The sequence below is a fragment of the Vigna unguiculata genome, chromosome 3, assembly GCF_037176805.1.
Source record: "Vigna unguiculata cultivar grain cowpea cultivar isolate G323 ecotype 2 chromosome 3, ASM3717680v1, whole genome shotgun sequence".
Taxonomy (NCBI): domain Eukaryota; kingdom Viridiplantae; phylum Streptophyta; class Magnoliopsida; order Fabales; family Fabaceae; genus Vigna; species Vigna unguiculata.
In genome coordinates, this window is record NC_140794.1 from 22,821,747 (window position 1) to 22,847,433 (window position 25,687).

Genomic DNA, 25,687 nt, shown 5'->3' on the forward strand with positions numbered 1-25,687 from the left:
CCTTAATGACGATACACATATTGTCATGTAGGATAAATTCAGTTTGACGTTGCTCCTATACCTTGTGTTTGGACGAAGCATTTCAACAATTCTAAGAAATTGAAATACATTGCATTTGAAATTCTTGAAATTGAATTCCCTTCATTTTCTAAATACTTTGTTTGGATAAAGTAATTGAAATACCTTACATTTCAATCTCTTGTGTTGGATAAAATAATTGAATTTCTCTTATGAATTAAAATTTCATTTTAATAATATTTATTTAAAATATAATTTTTGAAATTAAATTTAACAAATATAATTGTAACCTTAAAATATTTAAATTCGATCAAATTTTGATCGAGCTGAATCGACCAAATTTGGTCAAATTTTGGCTCATGTAAACTCAGTCCAATTTGGCCAAATTTAGATCGGAGCCAACTAAGTCACATTCCACCAAATTTCGGCCGGTGCAGACTACACCAAATTTTGGTCGAGGTCAACTCAGCCAAATTTGGATGAATTTCAAAATTTGGACAGCCTGGTTCGTATGGGTTGTCAAGATCATCTGGTTCATCAGGCCCCCAACCCGTTTGGGTCATCGGGCCTGCCTGACCTGTCTTGGTTGTTAGGCCTGCCCAACCTGTTTGGGTTTTCGAGCGTACCTGTCTCATTTTGGTAGTTAGGCCCGCCCATCTGTGTCGTCGGGCTTGCTCGGTCTATCAGGATCATCTGGTCGGCTCAGCCAATAAGTCGTCGGACTGGCCTGACCTGTCTAGGTCATCTGGGTCGTCTAGGTCCAATTGACACTTCCAATATTGAACAATGAGGAATTTCACAAATTGTGGAATTTCAATTTCCTTTCTTTTTTGAGTGAATTTCAAATTCTACTATTTTAGTGATTTGAAATATCTTCTTAAAATTCCTCAATTTCAATTCTCTTTTAATTTCCCCATTCAAACAAGTCATTTTACTCAAAAGAAATTCAAATTCTCCAAATAAATGAATTACTCTTTTAAATTACTTCATCCAAACACATTATTAAGGTAAATTTAAATTTTCTTAATTTATGGAGATACATATACAAATTCTTAGATTACAGAAAGAAATAGTTTACACGTTGATATTCTTCCCCATCTGTTATTTACATTATCCTTTTCTTTAGTTTTTTTTATTATTACTAAATATTCTCTTTTATAAAAAAAAATGGTCTAAACTCTAATTACACTCACAATCTTTTGTGAATTTTTTTTATGTTTATTAATACTTAATTATGATTTGAGTTTAGAAAATATATAAAATTATAAAATATAACACTATAAAATTATAAAATTATAAAATTTTGAAATTTGAAAATTATAAAATTATAATATCATAAAACTATAAATCTATATGCTAAGACAACTATGTAAGATGAGAGAGTAAGAGAGTACTCATATATCACCTAATTAATTGTCACATCACATAATTAACAATAAAATTAAATAGTACGGACCAAATTAAAAAAAATATAATTTTGTTGAGTACTCAACAGATCATTCAAAATTTATTAGGAACTCTGTTGAAAGTTTCCTAACTTATCAAAGACTCAAAATTTAATTAAGTCTTTTATTAATTCTAATAGCAAAAATACATAAACTATTATAATGTATATAATAGTAGTATAAACATCTTGGCCATAGTAACAACGTACACCTAAACCTTATCACCTTCTCAAGATAAGGTTAGCATTGGTTAATCAAGGATTATAGGTGAACAAACCAAGTTAGCAAAATCCAAACTTTCTAGACACATGTGTAATGTAGGCACATAAAGGTAAAAATGTGCAAATATACCATATATAATATTGTTTTCTAGGTAATCTTTATATGTTCAATACTATATTTATTATAATTTTATGCATATAGTCATAATATCATTATAGACACCCGATACTTTGAACCTTAAAGTGTTTGAATTGAAGGAAGACATCTTCATTTCCTGTGTCAAAAGATTTAGTGCATCATTGATTGAAGAGAAAGCTACGGTGAAGAAGTATTTTCAATGGACAGTTTAGGCCATGTAACAAAATAGTTATTTTAATTTTAGAAAAACAATAAAAACAAAATCATTTAAAAGCTAAAATTAGTAAGAATTTAATTAAAAAAAAATCTCTTTCATTAATTTTGTAAATGAAAATTTACCCACATCTTATTTCACTGTGTTGTTTTGAGTTTACTCATTCTTACAAAATAATTCTATCAAATTTCTCATTCAGTTAGTATAAAGTTAAGATTTGTTTCTTATAGTTTGTTGACAACAATTTTTAACATGAATTTATTTTTATAACAAACTCTGAAAAATACTTTTCGAATCATACCAGAGAGTAAAGTTGTTCCCAAAAGTATTTTCTAGCTGTGTTTTTGTTTTTTTTTTCGTTCTTTATTTAATGGCATATTACTATGGCATAAGATGTCCGAGGTGGTGAATGTCCAACTAATGAAGCAAAAAGTAACTTATAAATTATTTTTCTAAGTTATTTAAATATTTATAGTTTGCAATAATAACAATGATAATATTTTAAAAATATATATTAAATAAAAAGCAGTAGAAATAAATGAAAAGTTTGATGATTTTATTAGTTATTAATAATAACAATATTATAAATTTATTTCGATTGTCAAGTTCAACTTATAACGTATATGGAAAATGAGGGGTGAAAAAGAACTAAAAGGAAGAGAATTGAAGCAAACAAAAAAAGTGTTTAAATGATCTTGGATCACTCCTATTTCAGAAACGTAGTCTTTACATAATTCATGTTGTTGCTTCTGATTACATGTTGTTTTATTTTGTCAAGGATATGGATATCGACAAAAAGCGATCGAGACAAAGCAATAAAAGGAAAGAAAGATATTAAAGGAAGTAAAGAAATTGAAAGTAATGAAGAAATCAAAAGAAGGATCAATGAAGCATAGAATATCAAGAAATGATCACATAAGAAGTCATGGGATGATCGAGAGAGATAGGAAAACTCAACCTTTATATAAAAAAAAAACATTCAAAAAACAAAAAGCAAAAGTTGCATGAAGATCAAAAGGAAATTAAGTAGAAGTAACTGATGGAGACGTGGGCTTAGTAGACAAAAATAATGCAACATGGACGAATTTAGACAATTATTCTAATTAATATGTAAAGTTTTAATTTTATTTTGGCTTAAATGTCAAAAAGGAAATGAAATATAAATAGGTTATTTCGTGTTCAAGATAGGGTGAAAAAATTGAGTTTACCATAAAAACACTTTAAGAATGTTGAGAACAAGACAATGACCACTTAAGTAAAGATTATAGCAATTTGAGTCACCACTTTAGTTGGTTATTTTATTTGTTCTTGTTTTATATAATTTATTTTCTTACATTTACTTTTCTTCAATTTTTAGCTTTTTAGTTTCGTTTATTTTCTCACCCAATTTATGAGTGTTACGTTAGATCACTAGTGTAGCGAAGGGATATTACATCAGTTGTTTCAACCTCCTCCATCAAGAAGAACTAGGAGAGAGTGTGAGCATGAGCATACTCTAAGGAAAGTTGAGGTATATCTCCCTCATTTCCATGGTAAATAAGATGTTGAAGCATATCTAGATTGGAAAATGAAGGTGGAGCAACTCTTTGTTTTCCACCAAGTGAGTGAGGATAGAAAAGTGCCATTGGCCACCCTTAGTTTTTAGTGGAATGTCATGTATTGGTGGATGTCCCTAAAGGAGGAGAGAAGACTTACTAATTCCCCTCAAGTTGAATATTGAAATGACTTGAAAAGTGCCTTAAGAAGGAGGTACATCCCATCTTATTACCATAGGGAGATTATGGACAAACTCTAAATACTCCAACAAAAGAACATGAGTGTAGAGGAATATAGACAAAGGATGGATTATATATGATGAGGGCGAGAATTAGAGAGCAAGAAGAGACAACCATCTTAGGTTTCTTAATGGTCTCAATCTTGACATTAAAGATAAAGTGGAATTGTTTCCGTACCAAGACTTATTAAGTGACTTGGTACAAAAACAACAACATTTGAGAAAAAATGCTTAAAAACTCTCCACTTTAGCTTATATGTTAAAAAGGACTACAAGAGGGAGGACAAGCAAGTAGAAGAAAAATCTTGTAGGAACTTAGGGAAATAGAAAGAAAAAGAAAAGCTAAGGGAGGGAGCATGGTCACACACTCACACCAATGATATAAAATGCTTCTACTATCTTGGTAGTGGTCATGTTGCATCTTAATGTCCAAGAAAGAATACCATGATTCTAAGGGGTGTTGACACATATAGTTGCCAAGATGAAGAAAGTTCTAGTGAGTATGGGATTCATGTAAGGATAAAGGTGAGGATGCCTACCCTTGCAATGGGGATTCATAATTGACATTATCATATTTTTTATTATGTTTGTTTTTATCTTTTATTGGTATTTTATTATTATCTTTTTAAATAACTAAGAGATTATTAAATAATTTTAGAAAAGATAAGTATTTTATCTTTTATTAGATAATTAAGATTGTATTAGATAATTTAAGAAAAGATAAGTATTTTATTTTTTATTAGACGATTAAGACTTGATTGGATAATTTTGGAAAATATAAGTTTTTTTATTTGTGAAATATTTTACAAATGAAGATTAAAAAATATATCAACAAAACCAATTCTCAACAAAATTGAATAATTTAATTATCAACAAAATTAGATATTAAAGTTGGTTACTTCAAGTACAAATTCATGCCTAATACAATGAGTTATGCATTTTGGAAAATTTATAAATAAAAGGCTTCACGTAGTTAAAAATAATTCTTTTTGGAGAGGGAACTTGATCTAAAAGGAGAGAAAGTTAAGACTCATTCCTGTAGGTTGGAGACATTCATCATTATTCTTTTTTAGTGTTTATAATTTATAAGAGTAATTAACTCCCTTATTCACGGGGGTTGGACGTAATGTATCTTAACTCTTCGTGATTTCTATTATTCAATATATTTCTTTTTTGTAACTTTTGTATCTTATTATCATTCTGGATGGACGAGGTGCAGTTTTTGGGGGCATGTGATATCCGCATTGGGCATTGCAGTGGATCTAGCCAAGGTTGAGGCAGTGGTTAAGTGGGAAAGTCCCAAGTCAACAACAGAGATCAGAAGCTTTGTGGGTTTAGCTGGCTACTATAGGAGATTCATAGAAGGATTCTCCAAGATAGTGGCGCCTCAAACACAGCTTACCCGGAAGGACCAACCTTTCACTTGGACGGATAAATGTGAGGAAAGCTTTCGAGAGCTTAAGTGGAGGTTGACGAGTGCTCCCATATTGGTTATCCCTGATGTGGGTAAACCTTTTGAGGTTTACTGTGATGCCTCACATTTGGGTTTGGGTTGCGTATTGATGCAATAGAAGAAGGCAGTGGCGTATGCGTCAAGGCAATATAGTTTCCATATAGTGAGCACTGATTTTCTCGCCCAAGCGAGCGTGTCTCTCCTAGGCGAGATTAACAAAGGCTCGCTCAGGCTCTTTTACGCGAGTTGTCGCTCAGGCGACCAACCCTATTTTGAGCGAGTGGATGTCTCGCTCAGGCGAGGGAAGTCTCGCCTAAGCGAGAATGCGGAGAAAACCATTGTTCTTGTTTGTCGAGCTCTCGCCTAGGCGAAAGGAGCTCGCTTGAGCGAGACCTTTTTGCCTGAACGAGAACTTGGGCGAGGATGCGGCTTGTTCTGTTGTTTCTTTGTTCTCAAATGTTGGCTATATGTTTGTATTGATCTTGCTTTTAAAGTATGAATTGGGTGATTATGTATGAATGAGATAATCTATAGTCTGTGATGGATGAGTTTAACATGATTTGGGGATGTTGCATGTATGGATGGTTTCATGGATTGAGAATGATGAGTTGATATGGATTTGACATGGAATATGAATGGGGGTTGGTTATCAAGGTTGGCATAAGATTTATATGCACGATAAGTATTTACCTGGTTGTTGGAACATGATGTGTATGTGGTTAGGGCATAATTCCATGAATCTCTAGAGGAGATCTCATGGTGGTGCCTCAGTGGTCGGGACGTAATTCCATGACCCCTGTTAGTGGGAGTTCATGGTGGTGCCCCATATATATAATTTAGTAAGGATTCAAGGTAAGGTTGCATCCTGACGCTCTAAGGAGTCAGTTAGTCTCACATAGAGCGGACTGACTCTTGTGGTGAGAGTAGTAGGAGGCCTGAAACTCATTAAGGACTAACCTTATGTGTGGGGGTTGAGACATTGTAACACTTAGCTCGGGGGAGAGCAGCTCGGTAGAGTAGGGAATGTCCACCACAAGTGTAAGCATCTGCTGAATCCGACTAATTATATGTATTCGGATAAGTCGTGTCTGAGTCTTAGTGTATTGTTTAAGAAGTCATAACATGATTGGCTGGCATGTGCGTCTTGGACTGTGAAATTGTATGCAACTGTATGATAAACTATTTTCTACTCTAGCTTACCCTTTTCGGCTTGTTGTATGTTCCATTGTGTGGTTTTCTCTTTTTTGCAATGATCATCAACTTGTTGATGTGAGCATATGTGAGAACTCCCCGTGATCATCAGGGTGATGGAGGTTCTGCTGCATAGTCTCTCTCTAGATTGGATTTCCAGCTTTCCATTAAGGCCACGACCCATGTATTGTATTGCTTGGCACTTCATTGATTTATTGTCAATCTTTTACTTCAATTGTATTTGGCATCGTGGTGTACCTTGGTTTCTTCTAGCATTTCTGGATACTGTAAGGAGTAGTGTTATACTCCAGGACTTGTCTCTTATATTCTATATGTGTGACATTTCATTTAAATTAAAGTTATTATTTAAATGGGGTGTTACACTAGTGAACTTAGAAAAGGTTGAGCTGCAAATTTGGAAAAATTTCTCTATGTTATTTCCAAGTTATTTTTACAATGCTTGAGCACTCTTATTTATAGAATAGAGGAATTGACTGAAGTCTCAACTGAAAAATAAAAATGCAAAGAATCTTGAAACTAGCAACCTCTAGAATTTTCTTCAAGAGTGACTAATAAGTTGTCAAATTCATGAACAAGTTAACGACCCAATGCATGTACCTTGAAAAGCAAGATAGAGGATTTCTTGGCCCATAAGCAATGTTTCTAGGGTTGCTTGAGGCCTAATGTAGCCCAAAGAACACCTTAATGCTTCTGGTCACTCAAGAGTCAAGTTAAAAAGCAAAATCTACAAATCTGCAGAACACTGTCTATTTTAATCAATTGTGGTACTTACATAATCAATTAAATCAACAAACTTCACTATTTACAGGATGTTGTCTATTTTAATCGATTATGGTACTTACATAATCGATTAAATCAGAGATTGTTATACTAAAATAGTCAAAATATACGGTTCAAAAGAAATATGTGTTTGGTCCAAATATAAGGCCTAAAGAAAAAACTTATTTACATAAATAAAAGGCTAATCCTATACAAAATATACTACTCCTAATCACACATTTACAATCAAGGAAAATGATTGGGTCTTGTCATTGTCCTTTGCTACAACATCTTGGATAGGTTTTCATTAGAAATGCATGAAATGGAGTATGTTAAATTAGAAAATGTAATTAATTCACATATTAACTTTTACACATCTATATTGATTTTAATTTTTAGACCTGAGATTATTTTCAACGAACCTGAATGATTGTAATATATATATATATATATATATATATATATATATATATATATATCATGTAAATTCTTTTATTGAGTATATATAAATAATGAAAAATAGTAAATACACTACAAGAAATTTCTTAATTAGAAACTAAAAATAGTTAATCACTATAGTGATTAATTTAGAAACTAATTTACAAAATTAAAAATTATTGGTTACTAAAATAGTCACTATATAAATAAAAAATTATAATTGATCACTAAATTGGTCACTAAATTAATTAGAAACCAATTTAGAAACTAATTCATTTTGGTATTCAAAACCTAGGTAGCTAATTTTTAGTGATCAATCTCCTATGGTAGCAAAAATCATAGTAACTAATTTGAAAAATCAAATATAATTTTTTATTTTATAATAGTGACTATTTTAATAACCAATATTTTTTGATTTAATAATTTGATATCTAAATTGGCCACTATAATTACTAATATTTATTGTCATTAAAATTGGTCACTATTTAAATATTTTCTTGATGTTTGTTATATGTATATTTATTGTTGAAATAGTATGGAGCGTTGTGATGTTATAATATTTCTCCATAATGATAATGGACAAATTGATTCTTTATTAGATAGATTGGATTATATTGTATTTCAAATTAAGTTTTTAATGAATCAAAATAAATTAATGAATTAATTTATCTGATCTAATATAATCTCAGAAAATTTATAAAATTTATCGAGTTTAACACCATATTCTAACTTTAATAGTTGTCACGTCTTTCTTTTACAAACCCAAAACTATAATTTAAAGGAAGGAAATATCTGAAGTCTAGTTTATTCCTTGTGCTTTCCCATTAATAATTTCGAAACTTACATAATGAATTTTAAACATGCAACGCGACATGCATAATTGTCAAACATGTGTAAAGAACGAAAATTGATTTCCGCAAATTTGGTAAAGAAAATAAAAAGTTTGGTATTTTTGTTTTCTTTTTTCAAGAAATCACTCATTGAGCACTTCCATTGACATTTTGGGTCCAAATTAAGTTCATTGTTTTAAGTTTGACCTTATTTTTTGTTTATGTTTTCACTTAATCACGTATTTTTTGAACATCATTTTAAACCCATTTTAACCAAACCATTACAAAGTTTTTCTTAACTTTACTTTAAAAAAAAAAATTCTATGTTAACCTTTTGTTATCGAGTTTTTATAAGCACCAAGTAATCTTCCTAAGATGTGTCTTACTTCAAGGATGTTATCTACTTTATTATAATAAGACAAATCTTTTCATGGGCTCGACTATTGAATGGACAAAGTTTCCAATATAAGAACTTTAGCATTCAACTTAAATTTCCAATATCAGACACTTTCAACATTCAACGTAAATGAAGTATTAGTGAGATAATGAACATATAATAAATAAATATACATATTTTAAAATATTCATCTATTTATAATATTTCAAACGGACTTTTATTTAAAAATGTTTATGATTATCTAATACGACCTTAATCCACAATTAAAGCATAATCACTTGATTAAGTATTAGTATAGGACCAAAATATATACTCAAATTAAGTGGTAACGTTTTGCATGTAGAAACGTGCTGCACGTTATGGTGGTTAATTATCAACATAGGCTCATGGAGATATTCAACCAATTAGCCAATTAACTTCTTTCATAATCATTGTTGCTTTGGAACATACATAGAAGAGATTATTGGAAAGGAATTAGTTTTTTAGTTAGGTATGGATGCCTTTGGTGCATATGGAAATTACTTAATTACATATTTTAGACTTAAATATCACGATTTCATGGAATTTATTATTGAACTTTCTCTTCATATTTTACGGTAATATTTTTCAATATTCACATGTTTATGACATGCTGAATATGTAATACAATGCTTATATATCCTTATAAAATGACATGTTTCATCACAAATTTTGCTATATATTAAAAATATAAAACGCATAACACTACTCAAAATTATCATATTACATGATATTTTTCTTGCAAATTTGTTAAAAAAATTTACAATTTTTTATGCTATTTTTTTCTAAAAATCTTAATTGCAGGTAATTCCTTCGTAGATAATTATTTCCTACAAAATTATAAAATTCGTAAGTATTTCTTACAAACTTTTTTGTAAAAATTTTTTATACAAAATATTTTGCAAAAATATTGCAACAATTTCCTGTAATATTTTTTTTTCATAACAAAATTTATATGTATTTTATACAAAAAAAATTTCAAAACAAAATTGACAGAAAATATGAGTTTTTATAGTAGTGTAACTTTAATATATTATAATTAGTAATTCTTAAAAAATACGATATATTTTGTTATTTTTATCTCTAGATATATATAGTTTCTATGATATATTAGAAAAGAATAATTTTATAAAGATTCAAAATTAATATATGAAAGTAAGTTATTAGAGTTTGAGTATACTTATTTTTAATACAAAAATAAAATTTTGAAAATTAAGTAATTGGTTAACATATATATTATTTACATTATACAAAAAATATTACTTATTAAGTTGCATATCTAAACAATCTAATTATCCTAATTTAATATATTTTCCATAAAATAATTATTAATTAATATTTTCTATTTCAATGTTGAAAAATCATTTATATAAATATATGTATATATTCTCTCTTTTTATCCACTTTTCTTTCACTTGTATTTTTCAAGTTACTGTTTATTTAAATTTAACTGATTTTTTTAAGTTTAATCATTTTCTTTAAAATTTAACTATTTTTTAAATTAAATAAATAAAAATCATTTATAAAACAAATAAAAAATATCTATAATTAAAATATAAAAAAAATTGAATACGCGCACATACTTTCAATAATATATATAAAGGGAGTTCTTTTTTTTTATCCACGTTTATTTTCTAATTTTACTATTTGAATAAAAGTTTTTTAACTTAAAATAATTAATTTTGCATATTTTACTGTTAAAGTGACGTTTTTTAAATTTTAATCATTTTTATTTGACTTTTTTTAAACTTGATATTTCTTTAATTAAAAATTTACCTACAAAATTATTCTAAAGAAAATAACATACATAGCATATATGTTTTCACCAGAATTTAATAATAAGAGTCAAAATGAGTAATTAAAATATAATAGAAAGGTAAAACTTTCAAATACTTTTGCGGTGACTAAAAGCAGGCAGTTATATTTGGAATACCAGACACTTGTTTTATGAAGTCATATAACGTTTTCATAACCCCATGAGAGACAATAAATTACTTATAGATAGGAGAGATTGTATTCGGTCTTAACAAAATGACATAGGTAAACCCCACTATTTAGGCCTTTACTTGTCAAAATTTTCATAACCCTAAATCCTATTGATAGTGTTCCTATTTTCAATAGCCTATTATCCTACTATTGGCAAATGTCCGTGCAGATGTGCCACAAAAGTAATATTATCTTCAAGAATAAGAGTGGAGGTAGAAGAGATTCTATGCATGACATATTTAAAGGTTTGGTATGGGTTAAATACAAATATTCGAAGGCAAAATTCATGTATTTTATTGGTGCTTAAACCCAATTATATGCATAAAATCCTTAGCTCAATAAATAAGTAAAAATGTATTTTAGCAATAAAGAATAGATTATTGGTAGATTCCTTTGTTGACCTACACATGGGACAAATATAACAATCTAACATTATTCTTCTTTTTCTTAAATTTTCTTTTTTTGCAATACGATTTAAAAATACCCTCCACCTAAAATGTTGTGTAGTAGGTAAGGCCTTCACTTTTAAAAACAAACTATACAAGTGTTTCACAATTTTTTATATGCTGATTTTACTGAATATTGTTATAATGATATGTCTGACTTTTCTGTTTTGAAGTTCTTTGAAACTCAAACTATAGGCCTATTCAAGTCATCTGGAAGATGCCTAACATGAGATGGATTAAAATTAATAATGATGGAGCTCTTAGAGGTTGTTAGGGTCATCCTGCTTGTGGTGACATTTTTAGAGGTAGTTGTGGTGATTACATTTGCGATTTCTCTTTTTACCTCGATGTGAAAAATGTGTTGTATGCCAAGTTTATGGACGCTATTTTGACTATTGGGATCTCATGGGCTAGTGGTTCTAGGCATGTGTGATTAGAGTGTGATTCATCTTTGGCAGGAATGGCAAAGTGGGTTGTAAGACTCGAAAAAAAAATTAAATAAAAGAATAAATATTTATTATGAATAATTGTGGAATGGAGGTACATCTTAAAGAATTGGTTTGCTAAGTTATAACAAGGAGCAATGGTAGTTCAAGTGGTTGAGTGGGTTGGGTGGTGTTTAGAGGATTTGGGTTCGAACCTTATGTATGTCATTAGTATGAATGGTCGTGTGATATGATCTTAAAACTGTATGTGTGCATGAAATGTCATAAAACATGTAATGGCTACTTGGTTATGCATATAGTTGGTAATTGTGTCGATGAGAGTTTGAACCTTGGCCAGTGCTAACTAGTTTCTTTTTACGCTTGAATTATTTTTGCTACGTTGGTAGATGTTTAGAAACCCTAATCGTCCTAGGAGTAGAGGAGTAGTAGTTACAGGAGGTGGATGAGCAGGAAGCCTTCACGTTAATACCTAATGAAGGTAATTAACTCCTTAATTTCGTTTTTATTTTATTTATTAAAATCTTAGGGCTAAAAAAATGAAGTAAGAGAGAGTCTACTGAGGGGAAAAGGAAGATACTCGTGTGGCAGTTGAGAGGAATTTTTAGAACACAAATTAGGGACCTAAGGAGAGGATTAGAGGGCTGGTTCGAAGAGGTAAGAGTGGATCAAGGTTGTGTAAGAGGAACACTAAGACTGCTTTTGGGAGTGGGAATTCCAGGTAAAGGGAGTTGCACTTAAATGTTCATTTCGTGAATCATGTATTTCATGGTGTGTATAAGCTTGGAAGCCTTTTTCTACTTTCATTTTTCGCTGTTTTTCGCGTTTCAGGGTTTCTGCCTAGAAACCGCTTAGCGACGTTCATGGTCCACTAGGCGACTCATATAGTGTAGGTCAAAAATTGCCTAGCAGCAATGATTGTAACATCCCGATCGGATATTACGAATTTTAATAAAATATAATAGAAATAAATACAAACTCGCATTTATTATAAAAAATCTTCCCCATAACGTGGGAAATTTAAAAAAAAAACGTTCATTACATCGTCATTACTACAAAATCCATAAATTTCAACAACCATTACAAAACTCAATATCTAATAAAATACGGTTTACAAAATCATAAAGAATATCTATGTGATAAGGAAACTCTGAAAAAGCTTTTCCCACGCTAGCTCCGCTCTAGCTCTATGCCTCACTAGAACCACTTGTAACATCATATGCTCTTGTGTAACGCATAACACGATCATCGCCAAACACAAGCAGATAAGATGATCTTTATCTAGGATAACATAGAATAATTCAATGGCTCTTTGCAGGCATCACCACATTACTCAATCATCCATCACACATAGACCTTTATCTAGGATAACATATATGTGCCTACCTTTCTATCTTCACAATGTAGACACCAACCACTCTTGAATTTGGCCACCACCCAATTTTCACACCAGTAACCTTTAAAAACAGGTTTCAATTCATCAGTGATAGCCCCCAACTCCAAGTCCTATGCCAAATAGTAGCCACATCTCCAATTCCCTTTTTAATGACCTAAGTGTATATCAACAAACCAAATCACCATCCTAACCCATCACAATGACAATTAAGTTTCTAAGATTACACCATATAGCCTACCCATGTTGATAATTCACATTAACTCATATTTACCTTCAAGTTGTATTCGCAAGATTTTTATTTCTCCCAAACCTTAAACACAAATTAAGATTCACTTTTATGACCTAAGGCATACCGGTTTCTACCGGTTCCATTTTACCTTATTTTTCCCTTATCCAATTCCATTTGAATCTCTGAATGCACCTTTCAACTCGAGTCACACTTCACCAACCACAAAAGCCATTGTCACCATTATCGCCTGACGACAAGTTATGAGCCGCTAGGCAATGCCTCACTATTTGGACAAAAATCAGATTTGGTTTTGCACCCTGTGCGAATCTTAAACACCAACATCTCATACCAATCAACCCATTTTCCTCACAACCTCTAATTAGCACGTTCCAATCCACAGATAGATAACTACTACTCAATTACACAAAGGATTTCTATCAATCACCTTAACGATCATACTACCCAAAATTTTCAAATTGTCACAACCCTAACATCCATAAAATCTTTAATTTATCATATTAGCAGTAAACATAGGTTTTCCCACCCCAATTTGTCAAGGTACTCAATATCATAGTTCATAGAGACTCTCACAAGTCCCTTACATTCCCAGAACATGCAAAACATAAAAAATCAAGCAATTTAGCTCGCGTCGCCTGACAAGTTTTCGTCACTGCTAGGCGGTTCATACAAAATACACAGAAACTGGGCTGAAACACATTCGTCGCCCGGTGGTCAGTTCATGCTATCAGGCAGTTCCTCTTTGGAACCTAGAATTTGCATAGAAAAGGGATGAGTCGCCTGATGGCGTTGAAGACCCGCTAGGCAGTTTCTGGAAAAATTCCAGAAACTTGCAGAATTCGACACAACAGTACAAAATTAATAACAACAATTCATTTCGTGTACAAAATTACTATAAACACAGTCAAATTCAAGTTCAGCTCCCCTAACTTGGATTCCTTGCTTAAAAATTGTTGGTTATTGAGCTTCTTCCTTGATCAATAATGGCCTCCTTAGTGCTTCCTCAACTGAGCTTTCCTTCTCACTTAATTAACATTGTTCATGGTCTGTAAAACCTCTTCTCCTAGTTCTCACCAGCACCCAACCATGTCAATGTCAAGTCAATACACAACCATTCAACCAATTCATGTTTCGTGATAATTCTTATAAATCAAGGATTATATTATCACTCCTCATGATCAATCATATTATCAAAAAAATACACAATTTAAATATCACACAATTTGGCATACATAGGACTCGAACCCAAGTCCTTTCAACCATTTGAGCTCGTACTTTTCCACATCCTAAAAGTCAACATTAAATGCCATAAAGGCTCCCAGTACCCACATTTATCAAATCATTATTTAATTAATTAATTAAATTTCTTTGGTTTTACAATGATTAGGGGTGGTCAAAATGAACTGAACTGCACTATATTGATAAAAACTGCACTGAACTAAAAAAAAGTTCATGTAAACTGAACTGAATTGAAAAAATAGTTTAGACAAACTAAACACAACTGTTTTTTATCTTAAAAAATTGAACTACACTAAATTGAATTGAACTGTAATAATATGAATTGAACTGAACTACTATGAACTGCATATTTTTTCGAACTGCACTATTCTTTGAACCGAACTGCATTTCTTTTGAACTAAACTTCACTATTTTCAAACCGAACTACACTATTCTTGAACCGAACTACAATACTTTTGAATCGAACGGGTTTTAAATTGTTTTTATATTGCTTAACTAAATTATTCAGGTACAAGAAGGTAAATGATCAATTCCAGAAATATCTAGTGTGAGAGTTTCTATAGTTTCTAACAATGAAAAATCCATCTAATAACAAAATAAGAGTTTTAGAAATTATTCAAATAATATTTATTTTGCCCAGAATTATTTAATATTATATTTTGTTTATATGTGTTTAACATTAAATAATTTATATTAATTACTTTAGTTTGATTATATTTATACGCTAATACATCTTTCCTTTTAAGTAATTTATATTAGCTTAACTAAAATTATGTTGTTTCTTATGAAAAAAAATTAAATATTAATATCAATACTTATAAAATTAAAACTTGTATCACTTAACTATTTTTGTCTAAACAAACTTAATTTAATTATTATCTATTATTTATCTTTATTCGTAAATACTCGAAAAAGCTACAGGAAAGCATCTCTATTAATAGAATCTCATAACTCTTTCTTTTTATTCCTTAATTTTTCTTATTATTTAATATAGAACAATTTTCTAAGTGTATCTATTTAGAAACATCATTTTCAGAAAAATATTAGAAACCACAATTCCAATAATTATGAACTTGTAAATTAAAGTATTTAATTACTTATTCATGAAACTTTTTCTTTTCACATAAATCTTGAAATCATATACAATTATGTAGTAGATTATATTGTAAATAATAAACATACAACAACACCAACGCTTGATTCACAGAAAACTTTAATCTTTAGTCTTTCCACTTTCTCAAAGGTTCAAAAAGTAATCATGTGACCATTTTGCGCATTTCGTGGTACTCAATTTTGACAACAGTTCAAGCAGTTAACTGAACGGTAAACGTAAGGGTTCAATTTTTTTAAACTGAACTTCAAAATAGTACAATTCAGTTTTTGTTGAAAATAGTTTAGTTTTTCTAGTAAAATATAGTATGGATAATCCATAGTTCAATACAGATAAGTTTATTTTGCGCAGCCCTAACAATGATGGCTTGCCAGGCGACACGAATTGCGTTGTTTGTTTTCTGTGTTTTGTTGGATTTAGTGGCATTTCTGGGCTTTCTGTAAAATTCCTTATTTATGTTTGAATTTATGATGTTATAAGTTGAGATAATTGCAACTGTTGATGATACCTTGATGATTGGATGTTGCACAAACATGAGGGGTTTACGTTGGGGTTTAGGGATGCATTGGAAAGATGATGTCTAGTGTTTAATTGTAGTGATTTTGCATTTGTATGAGTAATTGGATATGTATGAATGCTGGAAATATGATTTAAGATATTTTTCATGCAATTGGATGATTGAGCTGAGTCTTCGGGGGTTTTAAGGTTTCTCGTAGGTGCAAAAATCTGAGTTCTGCCCAAGAACACTAATGCACCGCTTGGCGGCAAGTATGTACTGTCAAGCGACAAGTATGTACCGGCAGGCGACAACCCAATGCACAATTGCACTTCGTGTTTTGGTTATGATGGTTGCAGGTGAACTTTTGTTAGGGTTCACTTTAACTTATGATTATGGTATTGTGATAAAATGGGCAGATTGCCATAATGGTGAGTCAAATGCATAAAGTATGAATATGTAATTATGTGACACTTGAATTTTTGGATGAGGTATTGGGTAAAGGAATTAGTGCAAGTGCTACCTGATATATTTATATGATTTTGCATGAATTATGGGCCTTATGTGGTTGTTGGGTTTGAATTCTCTAAAAAGCATGAATAATCCCTTATTAAATTCAAGTGTTATTATGTAATTTGATGAATATATATATATATATATATATATATATATATATATATATATATATATATATATATATATAAAATTTGATGAATGAATATAAGTGATGTAGACAATGAGTGATGGCCGCAATTGAGGAATACTGGAATAGATGAACATGTACTTAGGTATTCTGAATGTTGTTGTTGTGAACTCTACTAGTGTAGTGCTTGGTAATGCTGATTGGACTACCAGGTGATAGGTGATAGGTGATAGGTGAACCAGGAAAGGCACTATAAGGTGTGGCATCTGACGGTGTCTTTGACCCGCCAGGCGATCTGCAGTGCAACATCGCTTGACAACACTTAGGTTGCTCCTAGCAATGGTCCAATGGAAGTTTATGTTTTGGTGTGTTTTGCATGCCTAGTTATGATGACCTTAGGTATGGGATATGCTTGCATGTATTATAAGTAGGGAGGTTCGTAATTGAGTTTAAACGCATGATTAATACGAACGAGGAGGTTTGTATTGGTGATACTCTTGTGTGGGGATACGAGCGAGGAGGTTCATATATTCCATGCTCACAGTTGAGTGTTTTACAAGCAGGGAGATTCGTAATTGGATGTGTTCACACGTGTTGGACTACAAGCGAGGAGATTCGTAAAGGTTGGACTGTGAGCGAATAGGTTCGTAGAGGTTGGACCACGAGCGGGCAGGTTCGTGGAAGCATATGGTATCCTTAAGGCCATGGTCGAGTAGGTGCACCGTGTGATTGGATGTGCTAGTCTCATATAGGTTACTATGGCTGCATATTTACCTTGAGTTATAATATCCCTAAGTGTGTGATTCTTGCCAAGTGAAGTTATTTCTTTTGGGTGAGGTAATCATGTTATTTGTGCATGCTTTATTTTGTTTGAACTCACCCTTTCTATTTACGTGTGGTGATGATTGTGTGACTTGTCACATAGGAGCATATGTTATTCAAGGTGATGATGGCGAGGCATAGAGACAAAGTGAAGGCTAATTGTTGGGATTTTATTTAAGAAGCTTGTATTGACTATTTTGTAATTAAGTTGATTTGGATTTGGACTTGTAATCGTTTAAGTTATGAATTATGGAGTGTTATTATAAGCGAATCGATAAATTGAATTTTCCCGTGTTTGGGAATGGTATTAGATGTTGGCTTGTTTGGCCACCCCCAATCTTTAGTTTGCTAAGCTTTTTTATCCCCTCATATTGTTTCATGGGTCCTTAGAGGAAACACATGAAGAGTTATGAATATGGAGTTTAAGATTTTACATATATCATGAAGTTAACATAGATAGACTTGATAATTTTGAGACTCATAATAAATTAGATTTTAGTAATTAAATTTCTTACGCATGTTATTAGTTTAGATTTTTTTTCACATATCAATTCTTTCATTTCATTATGTATAATTTGTTTTAAAAAAATTCTTTTACATATTTCTAAACACAGGTTTAGTTTTAATCCTTGTAAGACCCGAGAAATTTAAATAATTAAATAAATAATTATTTAATAAATGCGGTTAGTGGGAACCTTTATGGCATTTAATGCTGGGACTTATGACGTGAAATAATAATAGCTTAAATGATTGAGAGTACTTGGTTGTGTTAAAAGGACTTGGGTTCAAGTTCTATGTATGTCAATTGTTTATTAATTTAATTATTTTATTGTTTTGCATGTATGATTGAGACTAGAGTAGTAAGATAAAATCCTAGATAAGTATGAATTACCAACAAACACGAATTGACTTGATGGTTATGCATACACCTAGTAATTGAGAGGTTGTGGGTTCGAACCTTGGTTAAAGTAAAATCACAACATTTGTTTTATGTATGCCTTTGGGATGAACTGAGTAGATGAAGAGCTCTTTGTGTTTATGGAAATTTCCAGAGACCCTATGGTAGCATTGCAGACCTGCTAGGTGACTCATGCCTTCAGAACTCAGTTTTAGGTGACTCATGCCTTCAGAACTCAGTTTTTGGGTTTCTCTACGAATTGCCTAGCGGTTGGTTGTTGTTTGTTAGGCGATGCAAACTGGCTTGCCCAATTTGTCCAATTCTCAAGTTTCTTTGATGTTGGTTATGCTTGGATGAGGTCTCTACACATAATTGTATGATTATCTATGTGTTTACATGTCTGAGATGGTAAGATTTGATGATAATTGTATGAACATGGCCATAATTGGGGGTTAGGGTTCATGTTGGGATTGGGGATGAAGAGATATTATTCTGGTCTTTGATTGGTGTTTGGTTTTGTGAAATTGATCTTAATTGGAATAGGCTTGATAAATATATTTGATTGAATACTAAAGGAGTACCAAAATGCATGACATAATTGATGATTGGGGGATTTTGGGTTCGTACAGGTGTAAGAAAAATCTGGACAGAACCCATAATTGTATGCATCGCCTGACAGCGCATGAACTGTCGCCAGGCGACACATTAGTGTAGTGGGATTGGGGATGAAGAGATATTATTCTGGTCTTTGATTGGTGTTTGGTTTTGTGAAATTGATCTTAATTGGAATAGGCTTGATAGATATATTTGATTGAATACTAAAGGAGTACCAAAATGCATGACATAATTGATGATTGAGGGATTTGGGGTTTGTACAGTTGTAGGAAAAATTTGGACAGAACCCAGAATTGTATGCATCGTCTGACAACGCATGAACTGTCGCCAACCGACACATTAGTGTAGTGGGACATCCTGATTTTTTTTCTGTGATTCGCGTTCTTGGAGGGTTTATTTGGTAATTTTATGTATAATATGAATTAGTTGGGAAGAGGGTATGGAAAGAAACCCATGCATGTAATATAAATTGAATTATGTATGATTAAGTGATAATTGGGGTTAAATTTGCAAAATAGAATCAGGTTTCTATCTTGACTATAATGTGGACTGTGCCTGTTTGGAGACTGTTATTATGTGCAAATTTTGTTGTTGATTTAAGTTAATCATGGTATGTTTTATTTGGTAAAATAATGAGTGCATAGTGGATTGCATCATAATTGATTAAGGGCATGACATCAATTGTAAAACCATGAATGTGTTGCATTTTAAATTAGTTATAGGGTTATGACTGGATTATTATAAGAGTGCTATGAATTGTGTGTTGTGTGAAACATGTTCGAAAGTGCAAAAAACTAGTAACACTTGCGCTACTGGTATGGTGCCTGGCGACGCGGGACAAGCCGCCAGGCAGTATCCAAAACAGTGACAATGGCCATTGGAATCACGTGACGCCTAGCGGAAGGGGTGGTCTCGCCAGGCAGAATTGGTCGGGCAGAGGTACTGAAAGGCGCTTGTCGCCTAATAGTGTCTGGTTTCCACCAGGCGGTCTAGAACCAGTTTCTGTCTAGCGACGTGCGTGAAGCGCAAGGCAGTTTCAGGTGTAGAGTTGGGTTGCGTGGATGATTCTACACAACTTTGGATGGAGGTCTTGAGATGATGGTTTGCTGGGGGCCCAATTAGGAGTGTAAGTTGTATTGGGGTATCATGTGACCACTCGAGGTTGTAGCCTGGTGGTTTTGGAAGTCAAATGGAATGTGCGAGATCGTGGCTCGTAGGATGGGTTTCGGAAGATTGCCCTCCTCGGTGTTATTCGACGAGTTTGGTAGTCTTGAGACAAATACAAACTGCGGTTCGTATTGGGGAACTCCACTTGGTGTTGCAGATTGTGGTCGTGACAAGATCATTCCCACATGTGGACTATAGGTGGTGGTCTGTAGTCGGAGGGGCGAGTGGACACTCGTGGCAACAAGGATCGATCAATGTAATCATCAAAGGGTGTAGAATCAAGAGGTGTCTAGAGGAAGATGATAATATTTCGATTTGAGGTTTGAAGTGAATCAAAAGTGTTAGGGGTTTAAATTGTTATTATAATGTACCTTGTAATGTATTTTTATTTTAAGCTTAACCTATCTGTGTGTGTTTGGCGATGATCCTGTAACTCGTTACATGAGAGCAAATGTTGATGTAGGTGAGCATATAGATACTTAGAACCGAAGTGGGGCCAACATGGAAATTTTTACTTGGGATTATCTTTATGGATTTTATGAATTAATGTTTGTAAAAAGTTAATATGAATCGTTTTATATTTGTAAGCAATGAACGCATTTCTTTCAGCACGATAAACTAAAGTTTTAATTTTCCCACGTGTTTGGAAAAGTGTTTCACTAATAAATGTAGTTTATTAATATTTTTATTATTTTAATTCTAAATAAGTAATATTAGGTTAGGATGTTATAATCCTCAATTTTTTTTAATGAATTATTACCATAGATTCACTACAAGAAGGGTTTATGCTTCCCCCAAATTAGGGTTTTCGCTTGGTTTGGTTCGTGAAGGAGACAAGTCTGGTTGGTGAAGAGGCATGCTTTTGGTTCATCAAGCTCGTTCTTCTCATTTGAAAAGGGGCCTGGAGCTCCTTTGTGATGGGACCGACCTTAAGCTGGTTCGTGAATGGGCTTGGTTGTGGTTCGTATGGAATTGTTTGTGAAGTAGCTGAGATTGGTTCGTGAAGTGGCAACTTGTTGCTGCGACCTCACGTTGGGTGGTTTGAGTCGAGTTTAGTTGTCGATGAAGGGCGAGGTTGACTTTGTTGGTCTTAAAATTAAGTCGTGAAAGTGAAATTTGATAGTGAATATTTGGTGGTCTCGTGAATATTTGAGAGGGAAATAGTGTGAAATTTGAGAAGGTAACTTTTGGTAACTTAAAAATATATAAACATTATAAATAAATAAAACTATAACGATTCTCTTACTGTTATTTTATAACCAAAAACATTAGTCACTAAATTAATCACAATCACTCATTTAAGAAAAAAAATATTTGATCTGATTAGTCACTAATAATAACTATCATTTTCGATCATTGAAATTGGTCACTATTTTCTATTATTCTCGTAGCGATGGTTAAACTTTGAAATGTCAATATATAAAGTTTACTATAGTTGAATTTATAAAAACGTTATAATTTGCTAATGTATTTCATAATACCTGATAGGTAATTAATGTAATTTACACGTTAAAAAGTTGATAATTATTTTAAGTTAGATAATTCCCTCAACTATAATAATAATAAGCATACGTTGTTTATCCAATTTAATTGTTTGAAAGTATCTTCTTCTTTTCTTATACAATGTTATATAATATTTTAAATTTACTCCAAATTCTCCTTATCAGTTATCCTTTCGAACTTTTGACATTTTAAAAATATGCACTTTTCGAATTCTTTCGTATGTTATTTCCACATTCTTACTCAACTCTATATTCAAACTTTACTTTGAATATTATCTCTTATAATAACTTATTGAATCATCATAATCAGAAGTATTTGAATACTAAAAATATATCCAAATATCATCGTAATTTTACCTCATAAATTTATCAAATCAGCCTTAAGAAATATCACATATATATTACTTGTTAAAAAATAACAACAAAACTTTCTCTACATATTTAAAGCAGGTACAGAATCCCAGAACATTAATATTCTAGAATTCGCCGGTGGTAAGACAGACAAAGAAAGAGTGTAATACAATGTAAACACACATTTGAGTGGACTAATGAATTAGTGGGTAGTACGTAGTAATTAAAGTATTAAGCTAGCTTAAGCTTATTAATTACGTAGGTGTGGGGATCAGAGTTTAGAAGTGGCGTTGAGGAAGGTGGCGGCTCTTCCAAGGGAAAAGAACTTTCCGGTGGGCAAGAGGTGCGGCGGAAGCAATGCAAGGGTGGCGGCGCAGGCGGCGGCGGCCTCGGCGGTGTGGGTACCCTTCCCCTTGGTCATGGAGGTTTGAGTGAAACCAGGGCAAAAACAGTTCACGCTCAACCCACTTCCCTCGTATGAATATCTCTTAGCCAACACCCTCGAATACGCATTCAGAGCCACCTTCGACACGGCGTACTCCGTCCAGTACGACGGCCATCCTTCTTTCTTCCACCGTCCCTCCCTCACGTCTCTAAGGAACATTCCCACCACTCCCTCTATCTCCTCCTCCATCAACTCCTCGCGCTCTAGCACTGCTCTTATCTCTGCGTTTCTCACCTTCTGCTCTTGCAAACAAATGTATAAACCATAATTAACAAAACCTTAAAACCCTCATTAGTCAAAGAATCTCAGACCATGATTCCCACACTCCTTCCCAAGGTGTGAAACCGGTGTGAACAAAAGACCCATAAAAATGAAAAGAATAAAAGGGGAAGGAGAAAGAAAAGTATAATATAAAAAGAGAGATTCTTCCTGTTTCATCATTTGTCTTTTACTTTAAAACAGCAATAGTTAATATACTGCCACGAAATGCTCACGTTTTAGCGAATAAAAAGAAAGTTAATAATTTGAACTTTAAGAAAAGTTAATTTTTTTCTTCGTGGGGGAACTTTATGGAAACATTTTAACAGAGGAGGAAAATTAAAAAAAAAATGGTAGAAAAGTGTACATCGAGGGAGCCAAGCCTTGAGCTAACGTTGAGAACACGAGTGATGGAAGAAGAAGAGCGACGGAAGAGAGGGAGAAGAGCCTGAATCAGCAACTTGGGACCGTAGAAGTTGGTCTTCATCACGCTTTCCGCGTGGTCCACAGAGTTCTCCTCCAGTTCATTGTACGATACCCCCGCATTGTTCACCTGAATCACACACACATTCATACTTAGTATTTGGATCTTAATTGTTTCATTCAAAATGCTTTAGTTTTGTAATGATTCGTGAGATTTAATTTGCTTTGACTTGGGAAACGGCATGTGCGAGGTGACATGACGTGACACGACATGAGAGAGATAGAATGTGAAAATTAAAATAGTATAGAACAAAAATGGTACCAGAATGTCCAAGGTGGATCCGAACTTGGTTTTGAAGGAAGAGGCAAAGGTGGAAACAGAAACGGGATCGGAGACATCGAGGAGTAGAAAATGAACGTAATCACCAAACCCTTCTTCTCTCAGTGTCTCCACCGCAGCTTCCCCTCTCTGCTTGTTTCTAGCAGTTAGCACCACACTCACTCCAAGTTCCGCAAAACGCTTCACCAATGCAAACCCTATGCCCTTGTTCCCTCCCGTCACCACCGCCACCGTCTCCGTCGTCCACCACCTTCATTCATTCATTCACCACTCACTCATCACAGATACAATCAACATACACAACTTGTATACTAAATCATGTATAAGACCTTCAATTCAAACTTTGTTTAAACATGTTATATATCATGCTAAATCCAATTCTCATGTCAGAACTGTACAAAAACTATATTGTATCTAAATTTCGTCCATAATCTATGAGAAACTCCTTGATGAGGCCCGAATAAGTAAAAAACAACTCTTTGTTACACAGAAATGTTAAAGAAAAGCCTTTTGCAAACTTGTTCTGTTACTAATCATCATTTGCAAGCAGATTAGCTTCTAAATTTGTAGAATAGAATAAACTAAAGGGGTCTCTAGAATTGAAATTTTAAGATATTCTTGATTATCAAACACATGCATATGCATATATTAATTGATGGCTACCTGGTTAAGAGGAGAGAGGGAGAAGGAAAATAATGCTCGGGTTCCATGTGTGTGAGAGAGAATATGAAGGGGACCTTCAATTAAGGAAGACAGTGATGCGAGCAATGGAATAGGTGGACATATAAATATATATATATATATATATACATAGATATAGCTATATATAACAGAGGTTCACACAGAGTGACATGCATTATTGGAATGAAGGAGCAATCAAAGGACCAAACTAGATGAGTGACATATAATATAAGTAGACTTGGCAAGGAACAGAGGCGGTGGGAGCTATAAAATAAACAGAAGCACAATGCACAAAGCAACGTGCAATATTTTTACTAAATCTGCGTTGCTAAGTCTTGCAGACGTAACTTCATATAATAAAACGCATTCTATAATCTCACTCACCTTGTCAAAATGCCCACCTCACGTATGATCAGGTCACTACAATTTATTTCATTTTTTTTCAAGTCATTCATCCACCAAAATAAGGACTAATTTCTTAATCCATAGAGATATATTTTTCTATATTCATAAACCTATAGAACTCTTCACATGCTAAAAAGCAAACCTATCTTTGAATCACATTACACCATAAAATGATATTTTTTAAATTTTTTATGAGATCATTAGAATTGTTATTTAAAATAAATTGATTTTTCTTATATGAAAACTGTATTTTACTCATACAAAAGAAAAAAAAATAGTAATTATGCTTATGTCCCATAACTTTTTTGTGCACAATGACAGAGTTTCTTTCTAGATTTTAGGTTTGTTATAAATAATTTAGAAGTCAAATTCTAAACTTATTTTATTTAAGTCGGATAAATCTTTGTTTTATAATAATACCTTTTTTGACAGGATTTTATAATACTTTATGATAATATAAAATATAATTAAAATAAAAGATAATAATTATATAACTAACGTTTCCTTAAATAATGATAACTAACATACATGACTAAAATAATAAAACGAGAAAATTTTTCTTACTAAAATAGACGTAAGATTCTTTCCGTTAGAATTTATGCATGTGTATATATTATTCAAATAGACATGTTTTACCAAATTAATAAAAATCTTACGTCCATACGTAAGATAATGATGATTATTATTATTAACGTTAAGGTTTCATAAAAATAGAAGTTGATAATGCTAATAAAAGATCGTAATTTAAAATAAAAAACTCTACATGTTAACATTCTAAAGAGAATCTATATATGTTTTCCTTTCAAGTATATAATTAGTTTGATTAGTTTTGTAATGGCTGCTTTTGCTTGTGCA

The 25,687-nt window shown here is 32.4% G+C and overlaps 1 protein-coding gene across 1 annotated transcript; it reads right to left on the minus strand.

The window, feature by feature from the left end:
- Positions 1 to 22,309: 22,309 nt before the first annotated feature.
- On the minus strand, positions 22,310 to 24,571 carry LOC114178882 (NAD(P)-binding Rossmann-fold superfamily protein). Its single transcript, XM_028065016.2, has 4 exons — positions 24,410 to 24,571; positions 23,729 to 23,996; positions 23,351 to 23,536; positions 22,310 to 22,962 (listed from the first exon to the last, which is right to left on the minus strand). The coding sequence occupies exons 1-4, from the start codon at positions 24,454 to 24,456 to the stop codon at positions 22,552 to 22,554; spliced, it is 912 nt and encodes a 303-aa protein (XP_027920817.1). The 5' UTR covers positions 24,457 to 24,571; the 3' UTR covers positions 22,310 to 22,551.
- Between the last annotated feature and the right edge of the window lie 1,116 nt (positions 24,572 to 25,687).

Coding starts and splice junctions, on each gene's coding strand:
- LOC114178882 (XM_028065016.2), bottom strand. CDS start 24,456: ATGGAACCCGAGCATTATTTTCCTTCTCCCTCTCTCCTCTTAACCAG. Junction 23,537..23,728: donor GATCCACCTTGGACATTCTG/GTACCATTTTTG, acceptor TGTGTGATTCAG/GTGAACAATGCGGGGGTATC. Junction 22,963..23,350: donor CAAGGCTTGGCTCCCTCGAT/GTACACTTTTCT, acceptor TTGCAAGAGCAG/AAGGTGAGAAACGCAGAGAT.